The 25,234-nt window shown below is 45.1% G+C and overlaps 3 protein-coding genes and 1 long non-coding RNA gene across 4 annotated transcripts in view; 3 read left to right on the forward strand and 1 right to left on the reverse strand.

Moving 5' to 3' along the window:
• LOC141786157 (uncharacterized) overlaps positions 1-5,739 on the forward strand; it is a 64,639-nt gene extending 58,900 nt beyond the window's left edge. Inside the window, exons 2-3 of the long non-coding RNA XR_012597635.1 lie at positions 4,709-4,854; positions 5,609-5,739. This is a non-coding gene — a long non-coding RNA (uncharacterized LOC141786157). The remainder of the gene's footprint in view (positions 1-4,708; positions 4,855-5,608) is intronic.
• A 2,760-nt stretch (positions 5,740-8,499) lies between these two features.
• Positions 8,500-11,028, forward strand: ccdc28a (coiled-coil domain containing 28A). The gene is made up of 5 exons (XM_074664641.1): positions 8,500-9,041; positions 9,177-9,382; positions 9,481-9,635; positions 9,919-9,941; positions 10,046-11,028. Exons 1-5 carry the CDS (start codon positions 8,878-8,880, stop codon positions 10,098-10,100), a joined length of 603 nt encoding a protein of 200 aa, XP_074520742.1. The 5' UTR covers positions 8,500-8,877; the 3' UTR covers positions 10,101-11,028.
• Positions 11,029-11,539: 511 nt separating this feature from the next.
• ect2l (epithelial cell transforming 2 like) lies at positions 11,540-16,776 on the forward strand. The gene is made up of 19 exons (XM_074664991.1): positions 11,540-11,620; positions 11,981-12,093; positions 12,170-12,332; positions 12,415-12,692; positions 12,734-12,784; positions 13,213-13,325; positions 13,396-13,524; positions 13,591-13,683; positions 13,758-13,940; positions 14,014-14,111; positions 14,183-14,293; positions 14,384-14,470; positions 14,557-14,666; positions 14,757-14,904; positions 15,020-15,093; positions 15,917-16,139; positions 16,223-16,311; positions 16,392-16,564; positions 16,643-16,776. Exons 1-19 carry the CDS (start codon positions 11,540-11,542, stop codon positions 16,774-16,776), a joined length of 2,451 nt encoding a protein of 816 aa, XP_074521092.1.
• A 59-nt stretch (positions 16,777-16,835) lies between these two features.
• filip1l (filamin A interacting protein 1-like) overlaps positions 16,836-25,234 on the reverse strand; it is a 43,907-nt gene continuing 35,508 nt past the window's right edge. Inside the window, exons 5-6 of the mRNA XM_074664237.1 lie at positions 20,814-23,649; positions 16,836-17,468 (exon numbers count right to left, since the gene is read on the reverse strand). Of these exons, the coding sequence (XP_074520338.1) occupies positions 17,280-17,468; positions 20,814-23,649 (3,025 nt within the window). The 3' untranslated portion in view covers positions 16,836-17,279. The remainder of the gene's footprint in view (positions 17,469-20,813; positions 23,650-25,234) is intronic.

Here is a 25,234-nt window from a genome sequence, read left to right on the forward strand (position 1 = left end):
GCAGCTTGCGACAGAGGTCCTTACCTCAAACAGACATCCTCCGACGGGATGACCTTCCGGGAATCTGCAGGGTGCGTGCACATGTGTGTGTGAGGACATTAAAGTCGCCTCCTTCTGATGCATCCCAATCACACACACACACACAAAATCGATGCACACACACCTTTCTACCAAACAGGTGCAGACTAAATGGTTATGAATGGGCTGCTGGACGATCCAGCGCAAGTTTTTATGGTTGGTAATGTCATTTTAATAGAAACATCAGGAGCAGCAGGCCGACCCATCTGTCCGAGGGTGACGTAGGCGTGATAAAGATGGAAAAAACAAAGAGGAGTGTGAGGGGGAAAGAGATCGAATGTGTGTGAAGTTAAAGAAAGAAAGATGATTGAGTCAGTTGTGGAGTCTTGGATGTCTCCGTTCACTTCTTGGCTGGTGTGTGTATGTGTTTAAGTGTGTGTCAGCTGTGGCAGGCTAACAAGCTGCACCCTCAACAGCCAATTATCTAGAGCATGGCAACTGGCCCATACCTGCAAGGTGTGTGTGTGTGTGTGTGTGTGGGATTCAGAGCGTGGCAGCTGTGTCATACCTGCGAGCGTCTTCGGGACACTCTCCTCGTCTGTAATGGAGCAGAAGCAAAGGATTGTGGGAGCGGTGAAGGGCAAAAATGATATCTTCGGTGTCCCATGTGGGAGGGGGGTGGCGTGGAAGTCTCCTTTCTGCTTTCCTTGGAGGGCAGAGAGGAGACAGGGTGCTGGAGGCCTTATACAGACACCAACTAACATAGAGACATGGGTTTATGGGTAATGTAGTTTTATTCTGCCTTTGTCACAGCAAACCACGCTCTCCCTTTTTCCATCTCTTCTCCCCTTTTCCTCTTTTCTCTCGCCGTGACCAGAAGAAGTTCTTCTGCACTGGTGCCCCTCCATCCATCCTTCCAAGCAGAAAACCTACACACATACACACACACAAACACACACACTCCCCTCCCACCCCCACCACATGCATGCACACTCACCACCGGCCACACCAGCGGAGGCCTTCAGGCCCGGCCATCTGCCGCCCAGCTCCCCCCCTCTGCAGCGCCCACCTTCCCAACATATGCAGCCCTTGCCCTGGGTAAGGTGGCGGGGGCACTGGCCTCAGCCCATGCCAGGAGATCGGGGTGAAGGAGCACATATGCAGCCCAGACGGCGAGTGTGTGTGAGAGGGAGAAGACGCAGAGACTAACCAAGGATTAGACGGCTCCCTCCTTGAGTCTCTGCACCTACTCCCCCCTATATGACCACCAAGGTCGCACCCCTAGCACGAGCAAAGCTTCCTCTGCCTGGAGCAGAGCGTGGGGGCTGGCATTGTCACTGAGACACCTCCTTTTTCTTTTTTTTCCATCCTTCACTTCCTCTCTCCATCTTTCCCTCTGTTAAACCTCGCCTCGGGGCGATCTCCGCCACAAAAAAAGGCAGGGGGAAAAAAAACGAGTGTGACACTTTCATCCTCCCATCATCCTGGATAAGACATGTGTGTATATGTGTGCATGTGTGTGTGTGGAACAAGCCGTGTGACAGCAGGGGTGGACGTTTTGTTTCAACGCTAACATTAATTACATTGACTATTCCAAAGTCGTCCATTTTTCATGAGTGTTCTTTTGCATGCGCGGGCGATGCACCACTCTGCTATTCTCTTTAGTCTTCCTGAGCCTCTTTACGCGTTCCAGGAAACCTGGCGCTCGTGTCAGCACCAGGTTAGGTTAGATATCCAACGGGGAATCGGGCCAAAAATACCTTGGAAAGTTCACAAAATGCAGTTGTGTTACTTCAAGCTTCTGTATTGTTCCACAGAGTTGACGCTGACAAGTTTGTGCAGTAACATTTTTCCAATTGATTGTGTGAAATTTAAATCTCAAAGTTTCACATTTCGACTTGTGTGAAGAGCTTCCTCCTTGATCTTCTGTTTTTTTGACAACGACAGAAGATTAAGCTCTTCTGCTCATGTGTGTATGACAAAAAACATGAGTGGGAGATAAGTGTGAGTGTGTGTGTGCAGCGTCTGGTGGATCAGTGATTAAATAAATAATGCTAACCTTTCCTGTAACCTTTCCCCCCCTCCCCAGCCCCCATCTGACCTTACAAGACCCACGCACATTAAAGACTCCCTTTTCTCCTTCATCTCCTCTTTCTTCATCTCCACACATCTACATAAATCTGTCCTCCTTTCCTTTCTCCTCCTTTTTCTTTTTCACGTTTCCTTTCCTCCTGTGTCACCCTCCTCACCTGCATCCACTTTTGTTTCTTCCCTCCTCTTTTTGCCGGTTGCATCCTGAACTCCCTGTGAGGCTAAAAAAAGCTCATCTGCTTCCTTCTCTTAGCATTAATCTGTGTGTGTGTGTGTGTGTGTGTGTGTGTGTGTGGGAGTCTGAGTGTGATCTTTAAGATCTGCAGGTTCAAACGACTACTCCCACCACGCCCTGCCACTGAACTCACCACGAGGTGCAGCAGTGTGTGTGTGTGTGACTCCCTGATCTCCTGCTCTAATACCCTGAGGACCTTTGGTTCCTTAACTATGGGAGGTCCTAAGCAACACACACACACACACATGTACACACACATGCACACACATCTTCAGAGGGTATCAAAGATTAGACATCAATCAGTCTCACCTCTTGAAGTCTTGAAGAACGAGCACCTCATGTGAAAGGTCAGCGAGCGCCTGGAGAGCGGCGGCGTAATCAATATGCAACGATGGCGGTGATGAAAACAGAAGATTGTGGATGTGTTTCATAGTTTTTGCAAATCTTTTTGATCTCTAAGCTTTTTTATTTCCTGAAACTGTGGCTGCACTTGTTGCACGTTAAGTCCTGACCTTTATCAGCGCACGTTTGCTTCCAGGAAGACGGGGATATCGTGATATTTTTCCTGGAGGCCGCTCTAACTTTCCTGGTTTGCAGACAGAATAATAGCACGCTTGTCGCTCTCTCCTGCTGGTTTTGAGTTTGGTCCTGTTGTGCTGAACTTTGCTTGGCCCGGACTGCTGAGTAACTGATTGAGATAGGAGCAGGAGGCTTATCTCTGAGCGCTTGGTGTTTGGATACGTATGATGTCAGACCAGTTCTCATAATGCTTTCTAGGCTGCGTGCGCAGATAAGCTCTGGGATCTGGAGAAGGTAGAGACATATGCAGGTAGCAAACAAGACACAATTGAAATTGGAGCAAGAGAAAGGGCCCGCGTTTCGTTTGTTGAAGTGTGTGTCTGTGTTCTTCCGAGTGTGTTTGTGAGCCTACTTTTACTCCCTGAGCAGTGACCGGAGCAGCGAGCCTCCCCGTCCAAGCACTTGGAAACCGGAACGAGGCGAAGAGGAAAGAGAAGAGGATGGGATGGGAAAGAAAGGGAGCGGTGCGATGGGGGAAAAAGAAAAGGGATGGAGCGCAAAGAAAGGAAGGAGAGAAGAAGAGGAGGGAGAGACGGACGGACAGAGCGGCAGCACATGGAACGGCAACAAAACGGAGGGAAAGAACTGACGAATGAGTGGAACCGAACGAAAGGAGGAGAAGTGTTGGATTGAGGGATGAGAGGGAAGGCGAGGCCACCTCTTCTTCTCCCTTTCCTCCTCTCGTCCCTCCTCTTCCCCCCGTGAGAATGCAGCGCTCTCGTGTGTGTGTGTGTGTGTTGTCTTCCTCGTCAGATCTGCCTCGCTTTCATTCGCACACAAAGACGGGACGTAGACGTACCTGGCACGGGGGGACGTGAAGGAGCTGGCAGAGGTGTGTGTGTGTGTGTGTGTGTGTGTGTGTGTGTGTGTGTGTGAGGGAGAGGAACAGATAAAGAGCTCACCTGCCTGGCAGACACGAGGGCCTGTCTGTCTGAGATGTCCCACTTAACACACTTAACCCACTCAACACCAGCGCAGGATCTCTTCCTCCTGCCTTCCTCTCTTTCTGAGCTGCGTTCAAACACGCTCACAAATTCACAAACACTCTGCATCTGTTTGGCACGCTTTGACATTTGCACAAAAACAAAAGTCCTGCTTCCTTGTTTGACTCAAACCTCCCTGCAGATAATTTCCTCTCCTCTTCCATCGAGCTGCTCGGCTGAAAAAAAAAAAAAAAAAGTCAAATTGAGTCCCGCCAGCTGCAGCAGAGTGAGTTTTAACGCCTGCGTGAAAATGTGTCCATGCTAAAGAAACTGGAGGGGTCTGCAGCGCGACACAAACAAACAATAAACAAGGAGGCAAACAACCCGCTGCACACACTCGCACAAACAGACAGACGCAGCAATCGGCTACGCTGCAATTAGCTTGTTTTAAAGGAAACAAATAACAGTAATTTCAACAGAACAGCATCCATAACAATTCACCCCTGGAGGGATCAGCTATTTCAACACACACACACACACACACATGGGTGTGTGCTAGCAGTCATATTCAAATACAACACACACACACACACCTCCATTAAGTGTACTTGAGAGCAGCAGAGAGGGTCAGCTCAGTGTCTGAGTTATTACGCTACTTTGTTCTGCCTCAGTGGGATGGCTACTCACACACACACACACACACACACACATGCAAACGCAAAGAATTATTATCACCTATCAACACTCAAGGTGCAAATATAAAAGGGCTGCTTTGATAATGGATTGAAAGAGATGAATAAAAGAATAGATAAAAAGATAGAGAGGAAAAAAAATAACGTCTGGTTGTTTTTTTTCTTTGCAGAAGTTTTTGCAGCTGGGAGCGAAAATCCGCCCATGGCTCTTTGTGCACCCCGCACTCCACCTCTCCGTCCATCTCTCCATCCCTCCATCCCTTTCCCTCTCTGTCTGGTTGGACAACAATGGCGTGAAAACATCTGCGGCGACCAGGTAATTACAGCCGAGCCAAAACAGCGGGGCAGTGCAGCGAGGAGCGGCTCCGGCACCCCGCAATTAGCATCCACACACACACTCCTCTCCTCATTGCTGTGACCAGAGAGTGTTTTCTGTGAAGAGGAGGATGTTAACACTCAACTTTAAGGAAACAGGAAGTTTAAGCAAACTTATTGAACTACTTCCTCAGTTTCTCACTGATACTTCCCTGATGCTCTGACTGCGCATGCGCTTTTACTCACAGTTTAACTAAAAGCTATCACTCGTCTGGCCATCAGTTTGGTGATTTCCACAAATCAGACACTTATTTTATTTGATTTGATGTCCTCCTCAGAATCGATTCAGGAATCAGTCCCAGGCCTCACCGACTCTGAAACAGGATGATAAATAAAGTTGTGATAGTGCAGAGAATGGGAAACAAAGCCAGCTTGCTCACACTGAAGCTGGGGAGTTCATCTCTTTCAAATGAAATCCCACTTTACTCCCTGTTTTCCAGACTCCTCCGTGGGGGCCGCTTCCCTCGCCTTCTCACATTTACCGTCCGCTGTGTCTTCATTACGTGTGTTTGATTGTGAGGTGTGTGAGTGTTTGTGCGCACACATTTACAAGTGTCAGTGTGTGTGTGCCTGTGTGAGCTCTCCTCTGTTTGTGCGATTGTTTGCTTATGCATGTGCACCCCGAGAGCGAATGTGTGTTTCTGACTGCGGGTGCGTTTTATGATGTGTACTTTCTTTTTCTCTTCCCGGTCCAGGAGTCCCCGTCAGGACCCCTAGGCGTCCCTGTGCCCGCCTGCCAAAAACGTCTGCATCTCCTGGACCCCCTCGAGGCAGAGGACAGCCAAATGTCACTTGGACCCTCTACAGAGTGGAGAGAGGAGGACAGGAGGAGGCAAGTGGGAGAGGGGGATGAATGAGAGGAAGTTAGGAAGAGATGCAGAGTGAGACAACAGATGAGTCTGAGAAAAAAATCCAAACTTGAGTTCTAAAATTCAGCACATTTAATCTAAATATTCTTTATTTTTAGCTCTAAAAACTTTTCTAATCCTTCCTTTTGGATGTTTAATTCAGATTTAACTTCTTTTACTGTTAAAAAACACACTTAAATTAACAAGGGTCCCAATATGTCTATATAAAAGTAGTATAAAGTTCCTGGTTCAGATGTTGCACAGGCACCTCGGGGGCGGGCCTTAGAGTACTAAACATTCCTGATTGGTTGAGCACTCTAAGACTTTTTTTTTGAACACAAGTCATTATTTATCTATTCTAACAGAAAATCTGGCAATATTTAAATGCTTATTTTATTTAAATGTAATAAAATTATGTGTTTTAAACTTGAAATATCAACCACACACAGTGATTTCATGAATAATTAGACTATAAGAGCGATCATACAGGGCCATCAGGGTTAATTTAAAGCTCCTTTCTCAGAGTTTAAATGATATCCTCATCGTTGAGCAAATACTGATTTCCCATAATTGTTTTATGGTGAATGCCCCCGTTTATCTCTATCACATGTTTATCTCCTTCACCTTGCACAGAAGACAAACAGAGCACAAGGACAAGACTGAGAAATGAGTCATTCATACAGCAGGCGGAGAAAGATATCCATCTAATGCTATCATTTCTAATTGTACCATTGTGTGTGTCATAAGTAGGTGAATGTATGAAAACACGCCTTGTTCAGGGTCACAGCTGCCAAACAAAAACACACTTCTGCTCTCCCCTAATTCCCAATCGATCTGAGTATCAATGTGAATGAATGGTGTGGCCTTCACATGTCAATCCACGGAGAGAAAGACGTAAAAATGTAACTTCATCAGATTTATTTATTATTATTTAACAGATTTTTTTGTGAAACAGAGTCTGAAAAAAAAGCCTCACAGCTAACTTAGAATTAGCACCAAACCAGGTGTGTAATTAAACACGTTCAGTAACAATCCGATGCATAATTCAAGCAGCAGCGCGCATGAGGAAAGAATCAACTGGCTGTAACTAGCAGCCTGCTCTCCAAACAGCACCTACACAGCAATTACAGATGAGATATGTGTGTGTGTGTGTTTCGCTCTATGTGTGTGTAAGTTAATGGCTGTGCGGATGCGACGGTCTAAATGTGTTCATCTGTAACATTTTATCCTGGTTCACCTCACTCAGCCACTGTCACACAGCACAATACACACTCACACACACTCAGACAGAAAAAAGGGAGGAGGGAGGGAAAGTGAAAATCATCGCTGCATTTTTCACAGCAGGTAGATTTGTGGAAAGTTTGGCGCTTTTTCAACAAGTCTGGGATATTTGTTTTTTTAATTTAGTCATCGTTGTACTGTCCTAAAAACAGTGCCAGACAGGATTATAGAATTTAAAACAATAATAAATTAAAATACTGCAGTTGTAGCAATGAAAACTCTCTTTTTTTGGCTACACTTTATATTTATGTGCATTATTTATAAGATGCTTCTTCTAAGGGAACTTTACAAAGACCTGGAGTACAATTTAAATTGTTTGTCTAATTTTTTTTTTATATAATGAAGAGATCAATTAATATAACACTCGAAAAAGCCAGTTTCTGAATTATTTGTTGGAACTCAATTAAAAAAAAACTCAGTATGCTTTAAAAACCCATGACTATCTCTAATAATTTAATTTATTTCTAAGTCCTGATTTATTTGTCTCTTCTTAATTCTGTTTATTTAATCACCACATAGAGAAACGTGTGTTTAAAGGGAAAATTGCTCAACCTACTGCAACAAGGCAGAAGATTACACATATAAACACTGATAATTAGTGACATTTTTCCTTCCTCTGTGAGTTAAACTGAGTAAATCATCTGTTCTCGTGGATAAACGCACATACTGCAGTGCTCATTCACTGCAAAAATGTTTGTTGTACACTAATTAAGATTTGATTAGTGTTGTGGAATTTAATTAATCTGCATTTTTAATATAGTTTGTGTCCATGAAAGCACGGCCTGTTAATTAAAGTGAACAAAGTGTCTCTTTGCAGCATGTTTATGAGATATAAATACTTCATTTTTAACAGGCAGAAGAGAGGGGGGCTCATTATTAGGTGTTCACTTAACGCCCTCTTGTGTATTGAATTTGTAATTGCAATAAAATATCATTTTAGTGTATTTTAAATGAAAAACTCTTATTGGATTGAGTAGTTCTAAAAGTTTTGGACCAAAAAATCCATTTCCTTAGATTTAAACCCGCTAAAATAAGCCCTAAGTCTGTCTTGTTTTGTTGATATTTAAGTATTCAAAGCCCATTTATAGTTTGGATATGCTCCATAATTCTACCTTATTAAATTAACGTTGCATTAATAAGTAAATCTAAAGATAAAAAACGTTGTTTTTGCATTTTAAAGTATTCACTTCCTGAATAAACGTTCACAAAGTTATTAGTATTGGGAAATACAAGGCGGTACTGGGCTGCGTTCCAATTTGCAGGTGAGAACCTCCCATGGCGACTACTAAACAATAATAATACACTTTTATCTTAAATTATCTTTATCTTATATGACGTCAGTGTTTTTGTCTTATGAATAACGTATAGAGATTTTATAGTGTTGTGAGTATTTTACTTGAGACGTTTTTGAGTTCACGTATCAGCGAGACTGAAGAGAATGGGAATGCGGCCTATACTGAGTGTCACGTGACGTCCCACCAAAACAATTCTGTAAGTTTTCAAGGCTAGCTTCCCAGCTATACGCATTTTGAATGTGTCAACAAGTGCCCGGGCTGTGTGGATTATTTGACTCTGCCACAGACGACATAAGGTCGGCCCGGCGGCAGCTGTGATTGGATGTGTTGATCCGCTTTTATTTGTTTTTATTTATTTATTTAATCAGACAATCTGTCAGTGCAGTCTGAAGATTAGCAGGCGAGCTAGCAGGGAGGCTAACGCCAACCTGGTGAGGCAGCATCCGTCAGTGAGGTGATCACAGCCGATCAGTGAGGCGTGACCGTTTTTATCTGCTGTCAGCTCATCGTGATCACAAGAAGACACCGTAACATGAAGCTATGGAGGAGCGAAAGCTAAAGAGAAAGAGCCCCAGGTCATCCACCAACACGGCGGCTCCGACTGGTGGCTCTGGCCGAAAAACAAGCACTTCCTCCGGGGGAAGGCATGTTGGATACAGCCACGCCACTGGGACTCACTCCAGCCAGAAGAACAAGAGCAGGAGGTAGGAGATAAACATTTTACAACTATAAAACAGATCACAAATATTATTTTGCATAAATCAAACTGCTAGATTTTTGCTATGCATGTGTGTGACACTGTTTTGAAATATGTATTTTGAATGTTTTGATCTCGGCAGGGGAGTCAGAGACAAACCCAGGAACCAACAGGGTACCGGTGCTAAAGCGAATCCGAACCCAAACCAGAGCCAGGGTCAGGGTCAGGGTCAGGCTGCCCCCATCATCCAGCACTCCTTTCTGACTGATGTTTCAGATGTGCAGGAGATGGAGAATGGGCTGCTGAGCCTCCTCAATGACTTCCACTCAGGGAAACTACAAGCTTTTGGTAATTTCCATCAGCTCCCTCGCTGACTTATTTCTAGAGAGGATCAAGCATCATGTGTTGTCTTGGGGATGACATCTGTTTATGTTTGTGTTCTCCAGGCAATGAGTGCTCCATAGACCAGATGGAGCATGTAAGAGAGATGCAGGAGAAGCTGGCCCGTTTGCACTTTGACCTCTACGGTGAGGTGGATGAAATGCCAGAGGACCAGAGGAAGACGGCCTGTGACACCAACATGGACAAATTACTCCTTAATGTAAGAGCACATTGTTCTCCTGCTTTGTTCTCACTTATTTTCTATTGCATGGTGCTAAAACAGATCCACAGTTGTGCTCATAATCTCACGGATGGTATGACGTCTTGCTTAAAGCTGTTCATTCATGTGGTGTAACTGCTCCACATCCGAGTGAGGATTTAGCCGGTAATTCTCCTCCGGCGTTTTAATCTGGTTATTCAATCCGTAGCTACCTGCTGCACGTGTTACAGGTTAAAGTCTTGAATGTGATGAATTAAAATTTTCTTCTTCTTTTTCTTCACAGCTTGAGGAGCTGAGTTCTTCCATGTATCCTTTTTTCATCCTCGGTTTGTTTTGAAGGCTTAAATCAAAAGTAAAACCTCTTGTTTTTGTTTTTGTTCAGAGTTTTTCTTTAACCCCTTCCTCTCCAGTCAGAAGCTGAATCTGGCCGACTCCCAGGACATCCCGAGGACAGCCAGCATGTGATTCCCCCTCTCTCCTCTGCCACATCTCACCTGAATGTTTATTTCTTTACACCGCCTGGAGGAGCTGCGATGATTGAGGTGGAGTTGAAGCAATCTTGAGACGCTGTATCTCTGAAGTGTTGCAGCAGCTGCAGCTGCTAAGGTGTTCACCAGCGTGCCCTGCGCACAGGGGATGAGGGATGTACTGAAATGCACTGACAGCATTATTCTGAACCTATTAGGAGTGTTAAATCCAGAGGTTACTTTTAACTAGAAATAGCTTTAATCATACTTTTAAGAAGCGATCCTCACATTTTTATCAGAGTTATATAAAGAGTCTAATCAGGATCTATGAGATCTGGTATAGAGTGCATCACAAGCAAGTTTAAGTCAGTTCACTAACCTCCAAAAGGCTTAGATCTGCAGCTAACCAAAGCGATAAATGTGTATTTATAAACTCATTGTTGCACTTTGCTGTAAATATCATCATCAGTCGATCAATGTCTGTAACACCACAAACTAAAGACTGAGCTAAAATGATCAAAACATACTCACAGAAATATTTACCATTGTGTCTCAGCGTAGAGCTTAAAACAAGATTGAAAAATCTTTAAATCAGCTTCGGCGGTTGACTCTGCGCCAGTTTGTGAATCCTGTGAATGATCACTCTTTGCTCAGCGTTGAATCTTTTTGCACATTTCCACACGACATGCACTTCACGTTCGACGCTGGAGGAGAAGAAGAAGATTGTTGACATCACATCCATGCCTTAACTCTTGATTTAATCATTTTTGCCTTGTCTGTTCTTAATCTTTTAAACCTATATCATGTTTTAATTCAGATTGTGTGTTTAAAGATGTTCTATAATCATCTGATGCTGCTGCTTTGAGTGAAACTCCTGTATTTTATCTCTTCTTGTTATAACCCTGTGGTGTTTCTCTGGAGGGGATTTTAAGTGTTTTAGCGTTTGGTGATTTATTTTTTTCAACTGAATAAATGTGTTGTCTGAATTTCTTGTTTTTGTCTTTAAATAAAAGAAACATTTTTGAAAAAAAGGAGGGAGTAAAGGACAGAGGGTGAGGGGATTTAGCCAAAATGAGCTCACTGTAATCTCTTTCCTGTCCTCTCTGTGTGTTATGTAACGTTTTGTGTTTGTTTGAAGGTCCTATTTCAAGGGCTTTAAGCTCAACACATACATATCATAGCAAGGTTTAGATTTTAGTTGGAAGGCAGGAGTCGCCTCTGTTTTTGCAGGCGATCTCCTGTCTCTTTACACCCCACGCTGTAACTTATTCATGAGCCGTGTGGAGGAATGTGCACATCCTTTGTTGACACGTCTCTAAGGTGACCGGAGCAGCACAGAGCAGCCTGTTTCAGGCATTCGAGCGCTAAATCTGACAGTGAGTTAGATTTAAATCAGGAGTAGTTGTAGAGTTTTCTTGAAGTGTAGAGTTTGTAGAGATGAGCTTTAACTCGAGCCTCCACTCGGTGAAGAGGTGGCAGCTCAGTGGGACGGATTATGAGCCGCAGCAGCTTCAGAAAGTGAGGTCTGAAACCTGTTTTAGCACATGGACACCTTTAAACGACAAGAAGAATAACATTCAGGTGAGAACAGAGAGTTTGAGCCATCTGTGCTGCATCAAATTCACTTTTAAGGATGTTAAAAACTCCTGATCTAACCACTAGATGTCAGCAAAACTGTACCTTAGTGATGCATCACTATCAGACGCAATATGAAATATTTCCTCTTGTCTGAATGATGCTTTTAAATTTAGCTCATCTGGCTGATTTGAAGCAGATCAGCCACAAGTGGTTTAGCATGCAAACAAACTGGGGTGGCAAATTTTCCCTTTCATTTCACATCACAGTGCAATTTTGTTGTTTTTGTATCTTTTCTCTCAGTTATTTGAGGAGAGGATGAACCTGGTGCTGCACTGGTTTGATCTGTGGACTGACAGGCAGAGGAAGCAGCTCCTCTACTCTCTGCTCGCACGCTGCAGCAAGTCTCAGCTAAAGTAAGAAACCTTTAGATTACTTTTTCCTGTCCCAATACCTGACTTTAAACCTTTCAAATTCTTACAACCTGTGCAGGTACTGCAGGGATTTGCTGATCGAGACAGTTCCTGTGACTCATGTGGACTTCACAGCAGTGCTGCCTCGGTTCCTGTCCTTGTATGTGATGTCGTTTCTGTCCCCTCGAGATCTTTGCTCTGCTGCTCAAGTCAGCTGGCACTGGAGGGTCCTCTCTGAGCAGGTGAGAAGCCTGAAGAAGACCTTATTTTTATGTTTTTAAATATTGATCCAGATAAATCAGAGTTTCTGTTTCTTCCTGACAGGATTGTTTGTGGGCCTCCCGCTGCATCCGAAGAGGCTGGTTCCTTCCCTACACTCCTGCAGAGAAAGAATCAGGAGCATGGAAGAACCACTACGTCTCCTGCGTCTCCACGCTGGACTGGTTGACTCCTCGAGAGGCGGCGGAGCAGTACGGCACCCTGAACCAGCAGAGCTCAGAGGAGGAGGACGAGAGGAGGAAGGAGAGGAGGGTCCGGCAGATGATCAGAGAGAAACTAACAGAGGAGAAACGTAAGTCAGGCAAAGAAGAAGAATCTGGAGTGTATCTGTTTTTGAAAAATTAAATTTATGTGTTGTCTGCAGGAGAATCTTTGAGGACGAGGAGAGTCTGGGGCAGCAATATGAAGAGAGAAGGTGACAAAAGAGGGAGGCCCAGCTCGAGTCTGACGTTAAGCTCCTGGTCCTCCATCGATGCATCTCAAAGTCTGGAGAGAATCCAGGTTTCATCTCTGAGCAGGTGACAAAGAAATTCTCATCCTTTTTTTCGTCTACTTCCAGTCTTTGCTGAGATAATCGATAAATTCGATGTGACTCTTTTCAGCGAGAGGACAAACAAAGCCACAGGAGCGCTCTCCTCCTTCACACCCTGCTCTGTCTCCACCGTCCTCTGTCCTCCTCCATCCCTCCTCTTGATATCCAACAGACTCCCAGCCTATGAGGTGAACATTTGTAAAATCACTTAACAGAAAAAACAAAGCATGTATAAAGTTCCTCCTGTCCCTTTTTCAGCTGCTGCTAAGCGGAGTAAAAGCTGGAGTAGTTGTGGTCCTGTATGACCACAGGGGGACACTCTCAGCTCTGTTAACCCAGGCGGAGAGAGCCATTTCTGGGCAGAGAGTTCAGAGGATGGGGCTGTTAGCTCCTGGAGGAACCGAGGAAATCCACCTGCTTCAGGGTGAGGATTTTTTTAAACTGATGATAAATGAGAGTCTGAGAAAAGTTTAAACCTGGTTTTAACCCTACAGGTTGTAGCCTATCACAGAAGACTCTCCTGACCCCTGACCATAGAGAATTCTGGGAAAAGCTCTCCGGCTGGGTGGCTTTAAAAGAAGAAGGAGGAGGTGTTGATGTTTTCTCCCCGCTGGCTGCATCAGGTAGGTAGAGACTCACATGAAGAGGACTTTTAATCTGCATCTGTCTCACCGTCTCTTCATCTTCAGCATCTGGTGCAGCGCTCATGCAGACTCTTTCCACCCTGACCGGTCTGGAGGTTCGGGCTCCGATGGGTCTTGCTACAGGGAGTTTCCAGAACAGTGAGTTGCACCTGCACAAGCTTCTCCAAACGTCACCACAAAGATTCTGAGTTCATGTGTGTTTTATTTTCCAGTTTTGAGCGAGTGGTCCGACAGCAGCGCACGCACCAACCCGTCTGGTCTCTACGTGTGTGAGAGCATCCTGCAGGCCTGGTGCAGACAGGCTCAGTGGATGGAGGAGGCTTTGAAGGAGCTGAGAGGCCGCTTTGAGTCACAGCTGCAGCGAGCCGGCCTGCAGGCCAGGGGGCGCGCTCTGGGTGGGTTCACACACAGCTTCCCCAGACTCTGTGTCCTGTAACCCTTCTGAGAAGTCGGATTATGTGTTTATAGGTTATTTTCTGTGGGAGGAAATCAGCCTGGAGGAGGTGTGTGTGTGCGAGGAGCTGAAGGAGGCTCTGATGGAGGGTCTGGCGAGGATACAGGAAGAGGTGAGAGTCGCTGCAGAGCATCCCGTCAAATCAAAGTATTAGCTTCTTAACTTCTTCTCTTGCATCTTCAGAGCAGACCTGTAGAGTTTCTCGCCTTCTTCCTGAAGAGATGGAGTGAGCAGAATGAGACGGAGACAAAAAGTGGACAGAAAGGCCTCAGCATCATACCTGAGCTACAGCAGGTGTGTCTGCTTTTTATTTGCCTGGTCAGAGAGATTAAGAGGAGTTAGCTTTGTCTTAACAGCTGGTTTTCTTCCTTTTCCTGTCCATAGACGGCGTTAGATTGGAGAGGAGCCGTTGCTAGAGAGCTGCACCACAGCGAATGTGTTTATCTGGGGAAACTTGGTGCAGTTTTGAAGGTACATCCCCTCATCAGAAGCTCATAACTTTTCAATCCAGCCTTTTTCACTTCCCTGTGTCTTTTCTCTTTCTCTTTTTCCTGAAGGTGTACCACGAGCCTCTCACAGCCGCTCTCAGCTCCAACAGAGCCATCCTCAGCTTCGCAGACATCCACATCATCCTCACTCCTGTCGCACAGATTCTGGAGCTCAACCAGTACGTTCACACACACACACACATGTCTCTCTGATTCTGTCTTCATCCTTTTGGGTTGAAGCCGTAAAGATGTGTGTTTGTTTCCTCCAGGGAGTTCCAGGTGGATTTAGCAGCTCGTCTGCAGCAGTGGGGTGCAGAGCAGTGTGTCGGGGATGTGTGTGTGAAACTGTGCTCAAAGCTAAGAGCGTACACCAACTACTTCAACAACTACACCACTGCGTTACACACTATCGATAAGGTCAGTGTGTTTGTGCCTCACACACACACACACACACACACACACACACACACACACACACACACCAGATTCAACTCAGCTCTGTTTTTTTAGATGTTGTGTTTTCCTGTTTCAGTGCAGGGAGACGAAGCCTTCGTTTCGGGCGTTCCTGAAGAGAGTGGACCGAACTCTTCAGACACACATGCTGAGGTAAAAACACACACACACAGGGCCCTGAACACACTTATTTTTAAATGCCTGGCATTTACAAACTGTTTTTCCTATTCAAAAGCTGTTTAAAGTGGCGTTATCGGCAGATTCTCAAATTTACGAGGGTACCTGAATGTATCACACGTGACGTCTGCAAAACGCCGGTAGAAGAAGAACGATGATTTTGTGAGACTGCAACGTCCTTTTTTAAAATTCTGCAGAAAATAAACCACTTGCTCTAGCTAAATACTGTGAAAAACAAATATTTTTACACTCTTTACTGCTTTGAAAAAGCCCTGAATGATTAATGTATGACATGTATTTAAATTTAAAAAATTCTTTGAAATGTGCCTTCCATCTTCCTGGTGTCATGTTTTTAGCTTAAGGCTGCTCTGCAACAGTGAGCAACAGTTTGTGTGTTCAGAGCTTTTAAAAAATAAAATACGTCACTCTTCTTCGATCCAAGACTTGAATTAAGTGTTTTGTACATAGTTTTAATTGTTCCGAAAATTTCAGTGTCCACTTTTCATTTTGAGGGCACCTAAAAGTGTGTTGTTTATACTCCAACCTTATTTGTAGAATTTTTTTTTAAGTCAGAAAATCAGAAAAATTCATTTTTTGCTTCTCTTTTTTTCTAATGAATTCCAGCTTTTAAATTTTGTTACACCACATAAAGACATAAATGAGTTATATTGTCCTGAATCTGTTGAGGTGATGCACTTCACTTTACAGAGAAAAATGAGACCACAGTGATGAAAATATGACAGAATAAAAAAGTACTTGGGATTTTGATCAGCATCTTTCTTTGTGTGTGTTTGTGAAGTCTGCAGGAGCTGCTGCTGTGTCCCGCGTGGAGGATTCAGGAGTACGCAACGCTGCTTCAGGCCCTGTCTGTACACACACCACCTGCACATCCCGACCACACAGACGTCTCCTCCGCCCTCAGCTCCTTCCTGCGATTCAAGGAGTTCATACAGAAGCTGAAGCGTAATTCAGAGAGGGACAGGCTGATGGAGGAAACGCAGCAGATGATCCAAGGCTGTCCGGTGAGGGGATGAGCTCCTTTTCATGCACTTTTAAAAAAGCTTCAGGCGACTTTAAAGTTTCTTCTTCCTGTTTGTGTGAGCAGAACCTCAACGAAGGAAACAGGCAGCTGATAATCACTCAGGAGGCGTCTTTGCTCAGGAGTCCTGATGATCAGATCCCAGACTCTCTCAGGTGTGTCCCAAATCACATCACAGTTCATACCTTCAGTCCCTATTTGAGTAGTTTTTAAATCTGTGTGTTTTCTTTGTTAGGACCTTTGAGCATGTATCCGACGTGGGCCTCTTCCTCTTCAACGACGCCCTGATGTTGACGAGGAGGAACATCCATCACAAGCCGTTCTCATTGGCCCACACAAGCACACACACCTTCCTTGCCTCTGTAGCCCTGTCCAGCCTCGCAGTGAGGGAGATCACACACACACGCTGTGAGTTTCACACACTCATCATCATCAGCAGGAATCTGCCGTCATGACAGTTGCATAAAAACTGGCGCCTCTCTGCAGACGTGAGCCACGCCTTCGTCCTGGAGGGTCCGTGTCGGTCGTGGGTTTGTGCCACGGAGCGAGCCGAGGACAGAGAGACGTTCCTGTGCGTGCTGCGTTCAGCTGTGAAGGCAGCTCTGAGGGGACACCAGTGACATCATCAAGAGGAGACGAGGTTAGACAACAACTCTGCACAAACTTTACCAAAAGCTTAACGTCTCATCCCAGGTATAAAAAATCTTTATTGATAACCAAAAATAACACAGATATCACATTTTACAGTTCATCACTATGAAGGAGCTGCTTTACATCACATCACTTTTACACTTATGTACATTATTGCCTCTTATTTAAAAATACCCTACATGATTAAACTCCTTTTCTTAATGAGCAAAACAGAGAAATATTGAACTTCTTCGACACCCTACACGTGAAACAAACTGTGTTCTACTTTGAGTTCTCTGACGGTAAATAAAGTCTGCTTCCTAAACTTCTCTGCGCTTTTATGTACAGCTAACACAGTGTGTTTACGTCGACATCAATACAAAACCTGTTGCATTATTTTTAGTTTCAGCACCACAGATGAGAGTGAGGTCACAGAAAGTTAAAAAGAATAAACCTTTGAGTTTAAATTTCGATTTTAGAGAATCTTCCGGTATCACAGCCTGCGGTTCATCAGATGTGGGTTGTTGTTGTTGTTGTGCACTGCTGGCTGCGTCGTACTTTGATGACTCTTGCTCTGGAGTCCCGCGCTCACAGCCGTGCCGTTTGTCCCTTTCTGGGAGCTGTAGCCCTTCGGTTTGGGGATTCGTGTCGGTCCTGGTTTGCGGAATGCTTCTAGAGGTATCTAAGGAGGAAAAAACAGACGAGAGGTAAGAGTTAGTTTAACCCTTGCAGTTCCTTTAACGACCACTAGATGATATTAAATCATATTTTATAAACCCCTCCAGTGTTTGTCTGTCTAAATGATTTTATGGTATATGGATATCATGCTAACTACTTCCTGTACGCTGCAAAAAATGAAATCCTTTCAAGTGTTTTCTTTTCTTGTTTTATTTTAGTAGAAAATGCTTTTTCAGACATAATTTTTGCCTTTAAACAACTTAAAAAACGACATTTTTCTGGACTGATCAGGTGAATGCGGCTCATATCAAGTATGAAAATACAATTTTTACTGAAAATTAAGCAAAAACACTTGATAGGATTTCAGTTTTTGCAGTGTTTTAATCTTTTGGGCTTTTTATGGAAGTGTCAAAGGTCATTTTTTAACATTTTCTCAGCAAAATCTTCCACAAATTGATCAAGAAAGAAATCCACATTCATTTGTTGCTGCTCTGTGAATACTCCTTTGTTTCCCTAATAGCAAAAATTACTTCCCCATTTTCTCTAATTTAGTCCCGTTATTAACTGCAGGGTGAGTTTGTCGCCCAGAGACCAGAGAAGAGAGGAATCACTGTGGGAAACTTTGCATTTCTCTGATTTTTAAACAAGTCGGAGCTTAGCTAACCTTTCAATCAGGTTTTAATCAGATTGTTTACGTCAGCAGAATCATTTAATTATCTGTCTAATTAAGGCTCCTTGGTGATTACAAATCCTCAAAGTGCTTGCTCACCTCGAACAACCCATCTTCTACATTTCTGATTTCTCTAACAAGAAGAATTGTCAGAGTGTTAATTACAGGCAGGAACTGGAGCTACTTCTTTGACTAACTGTGTCATCCATCCGTTCCACATCCCAGCAGCTGAGTGAAACTCAACCTCCTCCAGTATTTCCTCCAGTTTCATCACACTCGCTGACTTTATTCCCAGGCAACACAAAACCCCTCGAATAAACCACTTGGATGTGTTCTGTTGCGGCTTGGGGTTTTTCAAGAATTAACAGAAATCTGCAGCGAACTACATCCTTAAATATTCATTCAGGGGGTTAGATTTCAGAATAAGTAGAGCCTGCGCTTCAGGAGAGCTAATGGTGCAGAAAATCTGCCCACGTCATGGGAGTGTTGTTGATTTTACACGGAAGAGGGGCCTTAATGTGCGGCTTTGTTCTCTCGTATATCAGCGGTGCAGCAGGAGTTCAGCTAAGTACTTCCTCTGGAGTCGGGCGCTGCTGTTTCTACAGCAACCAAACAGTTGGTTTGTTTTGGTGCTTGTGTTGCAGCGAGAGGGAGGCTTGAAAAGTGACTATGCTCTCACACTCTCAAGGCTTTTGTTTGGTGAAAGCCCTCACGCTGGTGCTTTAGTGCGCTTTTATTGTGGCTGTCGGACAAGGTGAGCACATTCCTGTGAGGTTATGAGAGCTGCAGAGAGGAAATCCGCCGCCATGCAAAACATGGATGTTGTAAAAGTTTTTTACCTTTGTATTAATGTTCTTGGTGCCTATCTCTTATGCTTTACCCCCCTTTAAATAAGAGTGTGTGTTTATTAGCTGTATCATTTTGATTTACTGTGATCACAGCCTCACTTTCAGCCAGCATCTCCGCCGACTCTCCATCCAAGTACCCCGCAGCTTCCAGCGTGTCACTTGATCCTCATTTTATCAGTCTGGCAGGGAGACGGCGTGCAGATCTCCCCCGGCTAATGGGAGTAGTTTGTGAATCGAGTGAGTCTGAGTCAGGAGGGGTTAAGTGAGGTCGCAGACGGAGAATCCCAGCTGCTGCGTGCTTTTCTCAAGCAGCGGTTTTAATGAATAGCATCTTGTTTAGCCTCGGCCTGCATCATCTCACCGTGCCCAGACTGATCCGGTTTCTCCAGCTGTGCTGCTTCACACTCATTCAATTTAACGCCTGGTTTAATCGTCTCCTGCATGTGTGTTTGTGTGTATTCTGTGTTTGGGTTTTTTCGCCTGTTTCCTGCAGCAGTTGTCTTGATCCATCTGAGTGACACAAAAGAAGAAGAACTAAACTTTTAAACCCCTCTTTCTCTTAGATGTTTTATTCTCCAGCTTTTAGAGACATGAAATTAATAAAAATAATCATCCCACATCCTCCCCTCAGCATCCTCTCCCGTCTGCCCCATCAGCTCGTCCTGTCCTTCGACGCTGATTCAATTTAAACAAATCGCACGGACGCGGTCAGGTTTCCACTGTGGGCGCAGAAAACCACGAGCAGAGGAATGCACATCCACGGAGAAACATAAGTGTTGAGTCATTTCAAAGGACATGATTCATAAGAGAAAGAAAACAAAGCAGACGCCGCAAGAAGGTTAAGTGAGACTTTCTGCTAAAGAGCGTTGAGGTTGGTGTATCAGATTTAGCTGAAGGGGCTTTTTGGTTAATACGGTGGGTTAACTGGGGTCTCTTGAAGGGCTGAATCACAATTTATGATTAGTTTGAGTTTAGATTTTAAAGATCTGACCCAGTGATCATCCTTTAAAAGTTAAAAAGTTAAAAAAAGGATCACTAAGTTTTTTTTTTACGTCTCAGAATAGATTTACCTCTAACAGCAGCTTTATGGAGCACCACTCTGAGGTTTCCAGCTAAGTTTCCGTTGCGTCATTTAAAAGACCTCTAAGTTCACATCATGCTGCTTTTCATTCCCGGTCACCGCTGTGCTCCAAATGTAAGAAAAACTATGACATCAACCTCAAACACGTGAGACTCCCAGAGGATTTTTCCACTTCTGGTCACAAAGGTTTTTCACACACTGCTCCACTTGGGTATCATTTAATCAGGTCACAGGATGAAATCTGTGCATGCGCCTTAATCTGCATGCAGGATTAAGCCATAAATGAAATCATCAAGCATGGATGACAAACTATAAAACAAAATGTCTTTTTGCACACTTTAATCCTCAGAAACCAAACAGCTTAATCATAATGCAGTATGTTTAATATGAAGTATAAAAACTGGTACGATACATCAGTGTGAATAATCTGACTACATGGCAAATCAGCCACTGAGTACATACAGTAAGTGCACATAAGTTAAACCTTGTGTTATGTCAGGAAATGAAAGTTTTAGTGCTTTTTTTTTTTTAATCTCATGCAGGCACACAGTCGTTTGAATGTAATCACACAGGAACAAGCAAACCAAACAAAAGGAGACATTCAAACCCTGGTTGAAGCACATAAATAAAAACAGACATGTATCAGGGTGGAGAGTCAGGTCTAAGGGTCTACGGTGGTGTCATGGACGGGGTTGGGTGACACAGGATGGGATGGAGGGTGTTATCAGGTCAGTCGTAGGCGTTACTTACTGTAATCTGTGACGGCCTTTGGATTGGGGAGGACGTGGGCTTAATCATGATGCTACTTGTGATTTTGCTGTTGCCTTTGGGAGAAGGGGTGCTGCAGTTTGCCAGCACCTGAGTCCTTTGCTCCTGGAGTCCAGGCGTGTGGCACGGGCTCAGTGTTTGTGTCGGGGTGCTGATGCTCTGGATGAACGGGCTCCCTAAGTGAATGTGGATTTTGTTGTCCTCTGTGGTGATGACGTTGGGCCCAGAGCTGTTGGACCTCTGGACCTGCCAGCTGGTTTGTCTCTCCGGGGACACACGGAAGACAGCGTGCCCTCCGACCACCTCGACCGGCTCTGTGGACAGGGAGCGATCAGGGGTGCCTGTTGTGACTGACACGATCTGTATGGGCGACATGGCTCTGTCGGGTGTCATAGAGCCACAGGAGTCTGGAGTCATTGCTCTGGAGTATGTAGACATGGTGAAAGGTGAGAGGGACCTGTCAGGTGAGCAGAGGTCGTCAGAAATCGGGGAGCCTTTGGATTTCATCGTTGGGGAAATGGATTTTGCAGTCGGGGACATGGAAGCGTTCTGGATGATGGTGATTCTCTGTTTGGGTGGACCTCCGCTTGTCGGTATGACGGCGGTGCTGGTGAACGATGGGGTGTTTTCTGTGGTGGGGCTGGTGATCTCCAGCGTTGCCGTGTTGTGCCCGTGGTCAGGAGTCACCTTGATGTGCAGAGGCTGCCCAGGACTGTGGGTCAACACGACGTCTCCAGGCTGCACGTGGTTCCCGTTCTGCCTCGGTTGGACTTTCCCGTTCACCTGATGAGGCGTGTCTTTGTTCTTGAGGAACGGCACTCGGGCTCTTCTCAAGTTGTTGTTCAGGTTGTTTACGTTATTGATGAGTGAGGGGCTGCATTTGCTCAGCTGAAGCTCATTGCTGTAGTTTGCGTTGTCTTCAGGTTCGCTCTCGTCGTAGAGCTTTCCGTTCACCACAGCACGCTCCAGCGGTTCGATTGTCTTGCAGTTCGGGGACATAAAGTCGAGTGGCTCGGTCTGAACCTCTTTGGTCGACACATGCAGGTCTGAGAAACGTCTCCCGTTCATTCCAGGACGAAGACTCTTACTGAAGCGTCTGTATCTCTCCAGTTCCCTCGTGAGCGTCTCCATCTCTCGTGCCAGCTCTTTGTTACGAACTTCCTGCTGGGTCAGCTTCCTCTGCAGAGTGGAGTGGTCGGTTTTCATGCGACAGATGGACTCCTCCGTCCCCATGTACTCATGGATCTTCTCTTTCAGAGCTGCCACCTCTCTGCTCAGGTGACTCGACTTTGCCTCCTCGTCCTTCAAGCGTTTGTACAGAACGTGCTCTTGGTTGCACTCCTTCTTCTCGGCCAGCTGATACTTTGACAGCTCTTTCCTGGAGATGTCCAGCTCCTCCATCAGGGCTTTGGCTTTCTCTTGTTCGTTGTTGAATCTTTTCTCCAGAGACTCAAACTCCTCCGTCTTCATAAGGTCACCTTCCACCACCTTCATGTCTTTTAGTTTGCGTCTGAGGCGTTCAACTTCTTGAGTCAAGTCTTTCACTTTGTTGTCCTCTTGTTGGAAGCGGTTGGCGATGGGTGTTTTGATGTGCTCCTCTTTGGCTTTGTTTCTCAGGTGCTCTCTTTCCACAGTCTCCAGCGACTGCAGCCTTTTCTTCATCAGATTGATCTTTGACTCTAAGTCGTTGCTCTTCTCCTCTTCACTCTTCAGCTTGGCCTTTAAGTCGTCTCTTTCTTTGGTCGCGCTGCACATTTTCTCCTCCAGCTCAGCCTTCGACCTCAGTGCTTTCTTGCTCTCTTCGATCAGCTTCTCTGTGACTGACGTGACTTTGTCCTGCTCCGCCTGAAGTTTCCCAGTGCTGTTCTGGACTTTGTTCTCCATCTGCTTTAGCTTCTCTGCCATCGCTTTCCTTTCATCCACCAGCATGACCGTGAGAGTCTTTAACTTCGTCAGATCTTCTTTCATCGTCAGCTCTGTCTTTCCCAGTTGGCTCTCAGCAGTCTCGAGCTCCTTGACCCTGACCTTTAAGACCTCCAGCTCGCTAATCAAAACCTTTGACACCATCCTCTCCTTCTCCAGATTACTCTTGAGTGAGTTGCATTCTTGCTTGCTCTTGCTGAATGCATCCTCTAACTTCTCCAAGTCCATAATCCTGTTGTTCAGTTTGTCCACCTCTGACTTCAGACCCCGGCTTTGGTGCGCCTCCTTCTCCAGTTTCTTGTTGAGGTCCCTGCAGTGTTCCTCCATCCTGATCAGCTCCTCATCCTTCCCCTCCATCTCCAGCACCCGCTTCCTTAACTCCTCCAGCTCGGACATGAGGCTTGAGTTTCCACACTCCCCTCGGCTGATTTTGTCCCTCAGCTCCTGCAGCTCCTCCTCGGCTCGGCGCAGGGTTTTGTTGGTCTCCTCCAGCTCATCCAGCTGCCGGCTGAGCGTGGACAGCTTCAGACGCAGCTGCCTGTTCTGGGCGTCCTCCGCCGTCAGTTTGGCAGTCATGTTCTCTTGCTCCTGATGGTGTCGACCCGTTTGGTCACGCAGCTCAGCCTCCAGGCGACAGACCTTTCGCTCCTCTTCCTGCAGACGAGCATTAGCTGAGCTCAGCTCCTCCTGGGCTTGTGAGGCGCTGGCGCTGAGGTCCTGGACTTTGGTTGTTTGTTGATTCAGCTGTTCGGTGAGACGCTGCTGTTCATCTACAACCATCAACGCGAAGGACTTGAGTTTGGTGAGCTCGTCCTTTAGACCGTTGACCTTTTTGTTGGTTTCTTCGTCCTTTCTTTCTTGGAAGGCTTTTTCTTGATCAATTAACAGCTTCAGCCTGTGGAAAAATGAAAGAGAGGCAAATATGATCAGTCAGGAAATTCAGGTCAGTCTTTTCTGAGCCTTAAAGGTGTGAAGAAACACCTCCAGACACGTCGTAAACACCGACTGAACCAACACGTCATTAAAGAGCTCCCTCGAGTTGGTACCTTTGAATACCTGAGCTAATTTCGTTTATTCCCAAGTAGCTGTACAGCTGTAAATGTTCAACCTTGAGTTTTACAGCGAGTGGTTCACTGCCGATGTCCAACGCTAAGTGCTCACGCCGAGGTCAGCGCGTCTGGCACGAACATACATCAGACCAGAGTGCCTCCATACCCGAGGGAAGCTATGTTATGACTGCCGTGCGTGCAGCTGCCAGGCATTTCCACACAGATGGCCCGCTGGCACCGAACAATCCTTTAATTAAGGGGTTCCTCCACCACCAGCTCCCCTCCTCGTTTTTTTTTCTTATACATTTAAAGGAATTCCCCCGCTTTCAGAGGCAATTACATCCCCTCAGAGTTTACACAGAATGCTCTCAGCGAGCGCTGATTCCACATTGTGGGACATGATGTCAGTGTGGTAGGGTGGGTCGCTCCTCGGCAGAAGAAGAGTGTGTGTCATTTATTTGTTCAGTAGCTGCTAAAGGGCGGGAGCTCCAAGAGGACACGTGTGACTGGAGCCATGTGGTGGACGAGACCCCCATAAAACCTCGTAAAGGGAGACTCCATGATGAGTGTGGTTTGAGTGGATGAGGAGAGTTCGTTTTATGTTGTGGCTGCGTTTCATAAAACAAGTGGATTATTTCAGCTTCTTTTGAAGTGAAGTTGTCAGAAGAGGAGAGAAGTTTGTGACAAGTTTAAAAAGCTGGGAAGTGTTTTTTTCTGGTTTTGGCTCCCCCTGTGGACGAACTACTGGGAGAATCTGAGTGGAGCTGGGTGATGAAAATAATAATATTTTTTTTTCTTTAGAGAGTCTAATCACTTCTTGACTCTACCTCCGGACATATTTTGCAATCCCCAAAAAATACATAAGAACGGCAGCTGTCAATCATCGTTAACTGTGACGTAAAATCTTGTTTTTAGCCTTGTATAACTGATGAAAACAAAACTTTTCAGAAAAAAGAGGATGTGAATACAAAGCAGCCAAATGATATCTTCAAATCACCACAACAATCACACATGAGGTGTATTTAATTTTTAAAGTTTGACCACAGCCCATCTGTAATGACTGGGGAGATGGAGTTTTTGACCTATACTGCAGCCAGCCACCAGGGGGAGCAGTTTTCGTGGCGACCTCATTGAGCCAAGCAAGATGACGTCCATTTTTTTTACAGTCTATGATTTTTCCCAATCATGTGTTGCATTGTGGAAAATATGAACAAAGACTGTTTCGGCAAATCTAGTGGCAGCACTTACCGGTGTTAAACGTCAAAACAATAACGATACATCTTATCTGTTGTAGTCTTGTTGAAATAAAGCCCATAAGTAGCTAGTAGCGTTAATTTTACTCTGTTTCAGAAGCCCCAAAAACTTCCCTACAGGAGCTTTAAGTGTTAGTTTTATCAGTTAGTCGACAGTTTGAAGGGAAAAAAAACATCT

This window comes from Halichoeres trimaculatus, unplaced genomic scaffold (assembly GCF_033239565.1).
Source record: "Halichoeres trimaculatus isolate MK-OKI-2021-1 unplaced genomic scaffold, fHalTri1.1 fHalTri1_scaffold_24, whole genome shotgun sequence".
In the NCBI taxonomy this organism is placed as follows: Eukaryota; Metazoa; Chordata; class Actinopteri; order Labriformes; family Labridae; genus Halichoeres; species Halichoeres trimaculatus.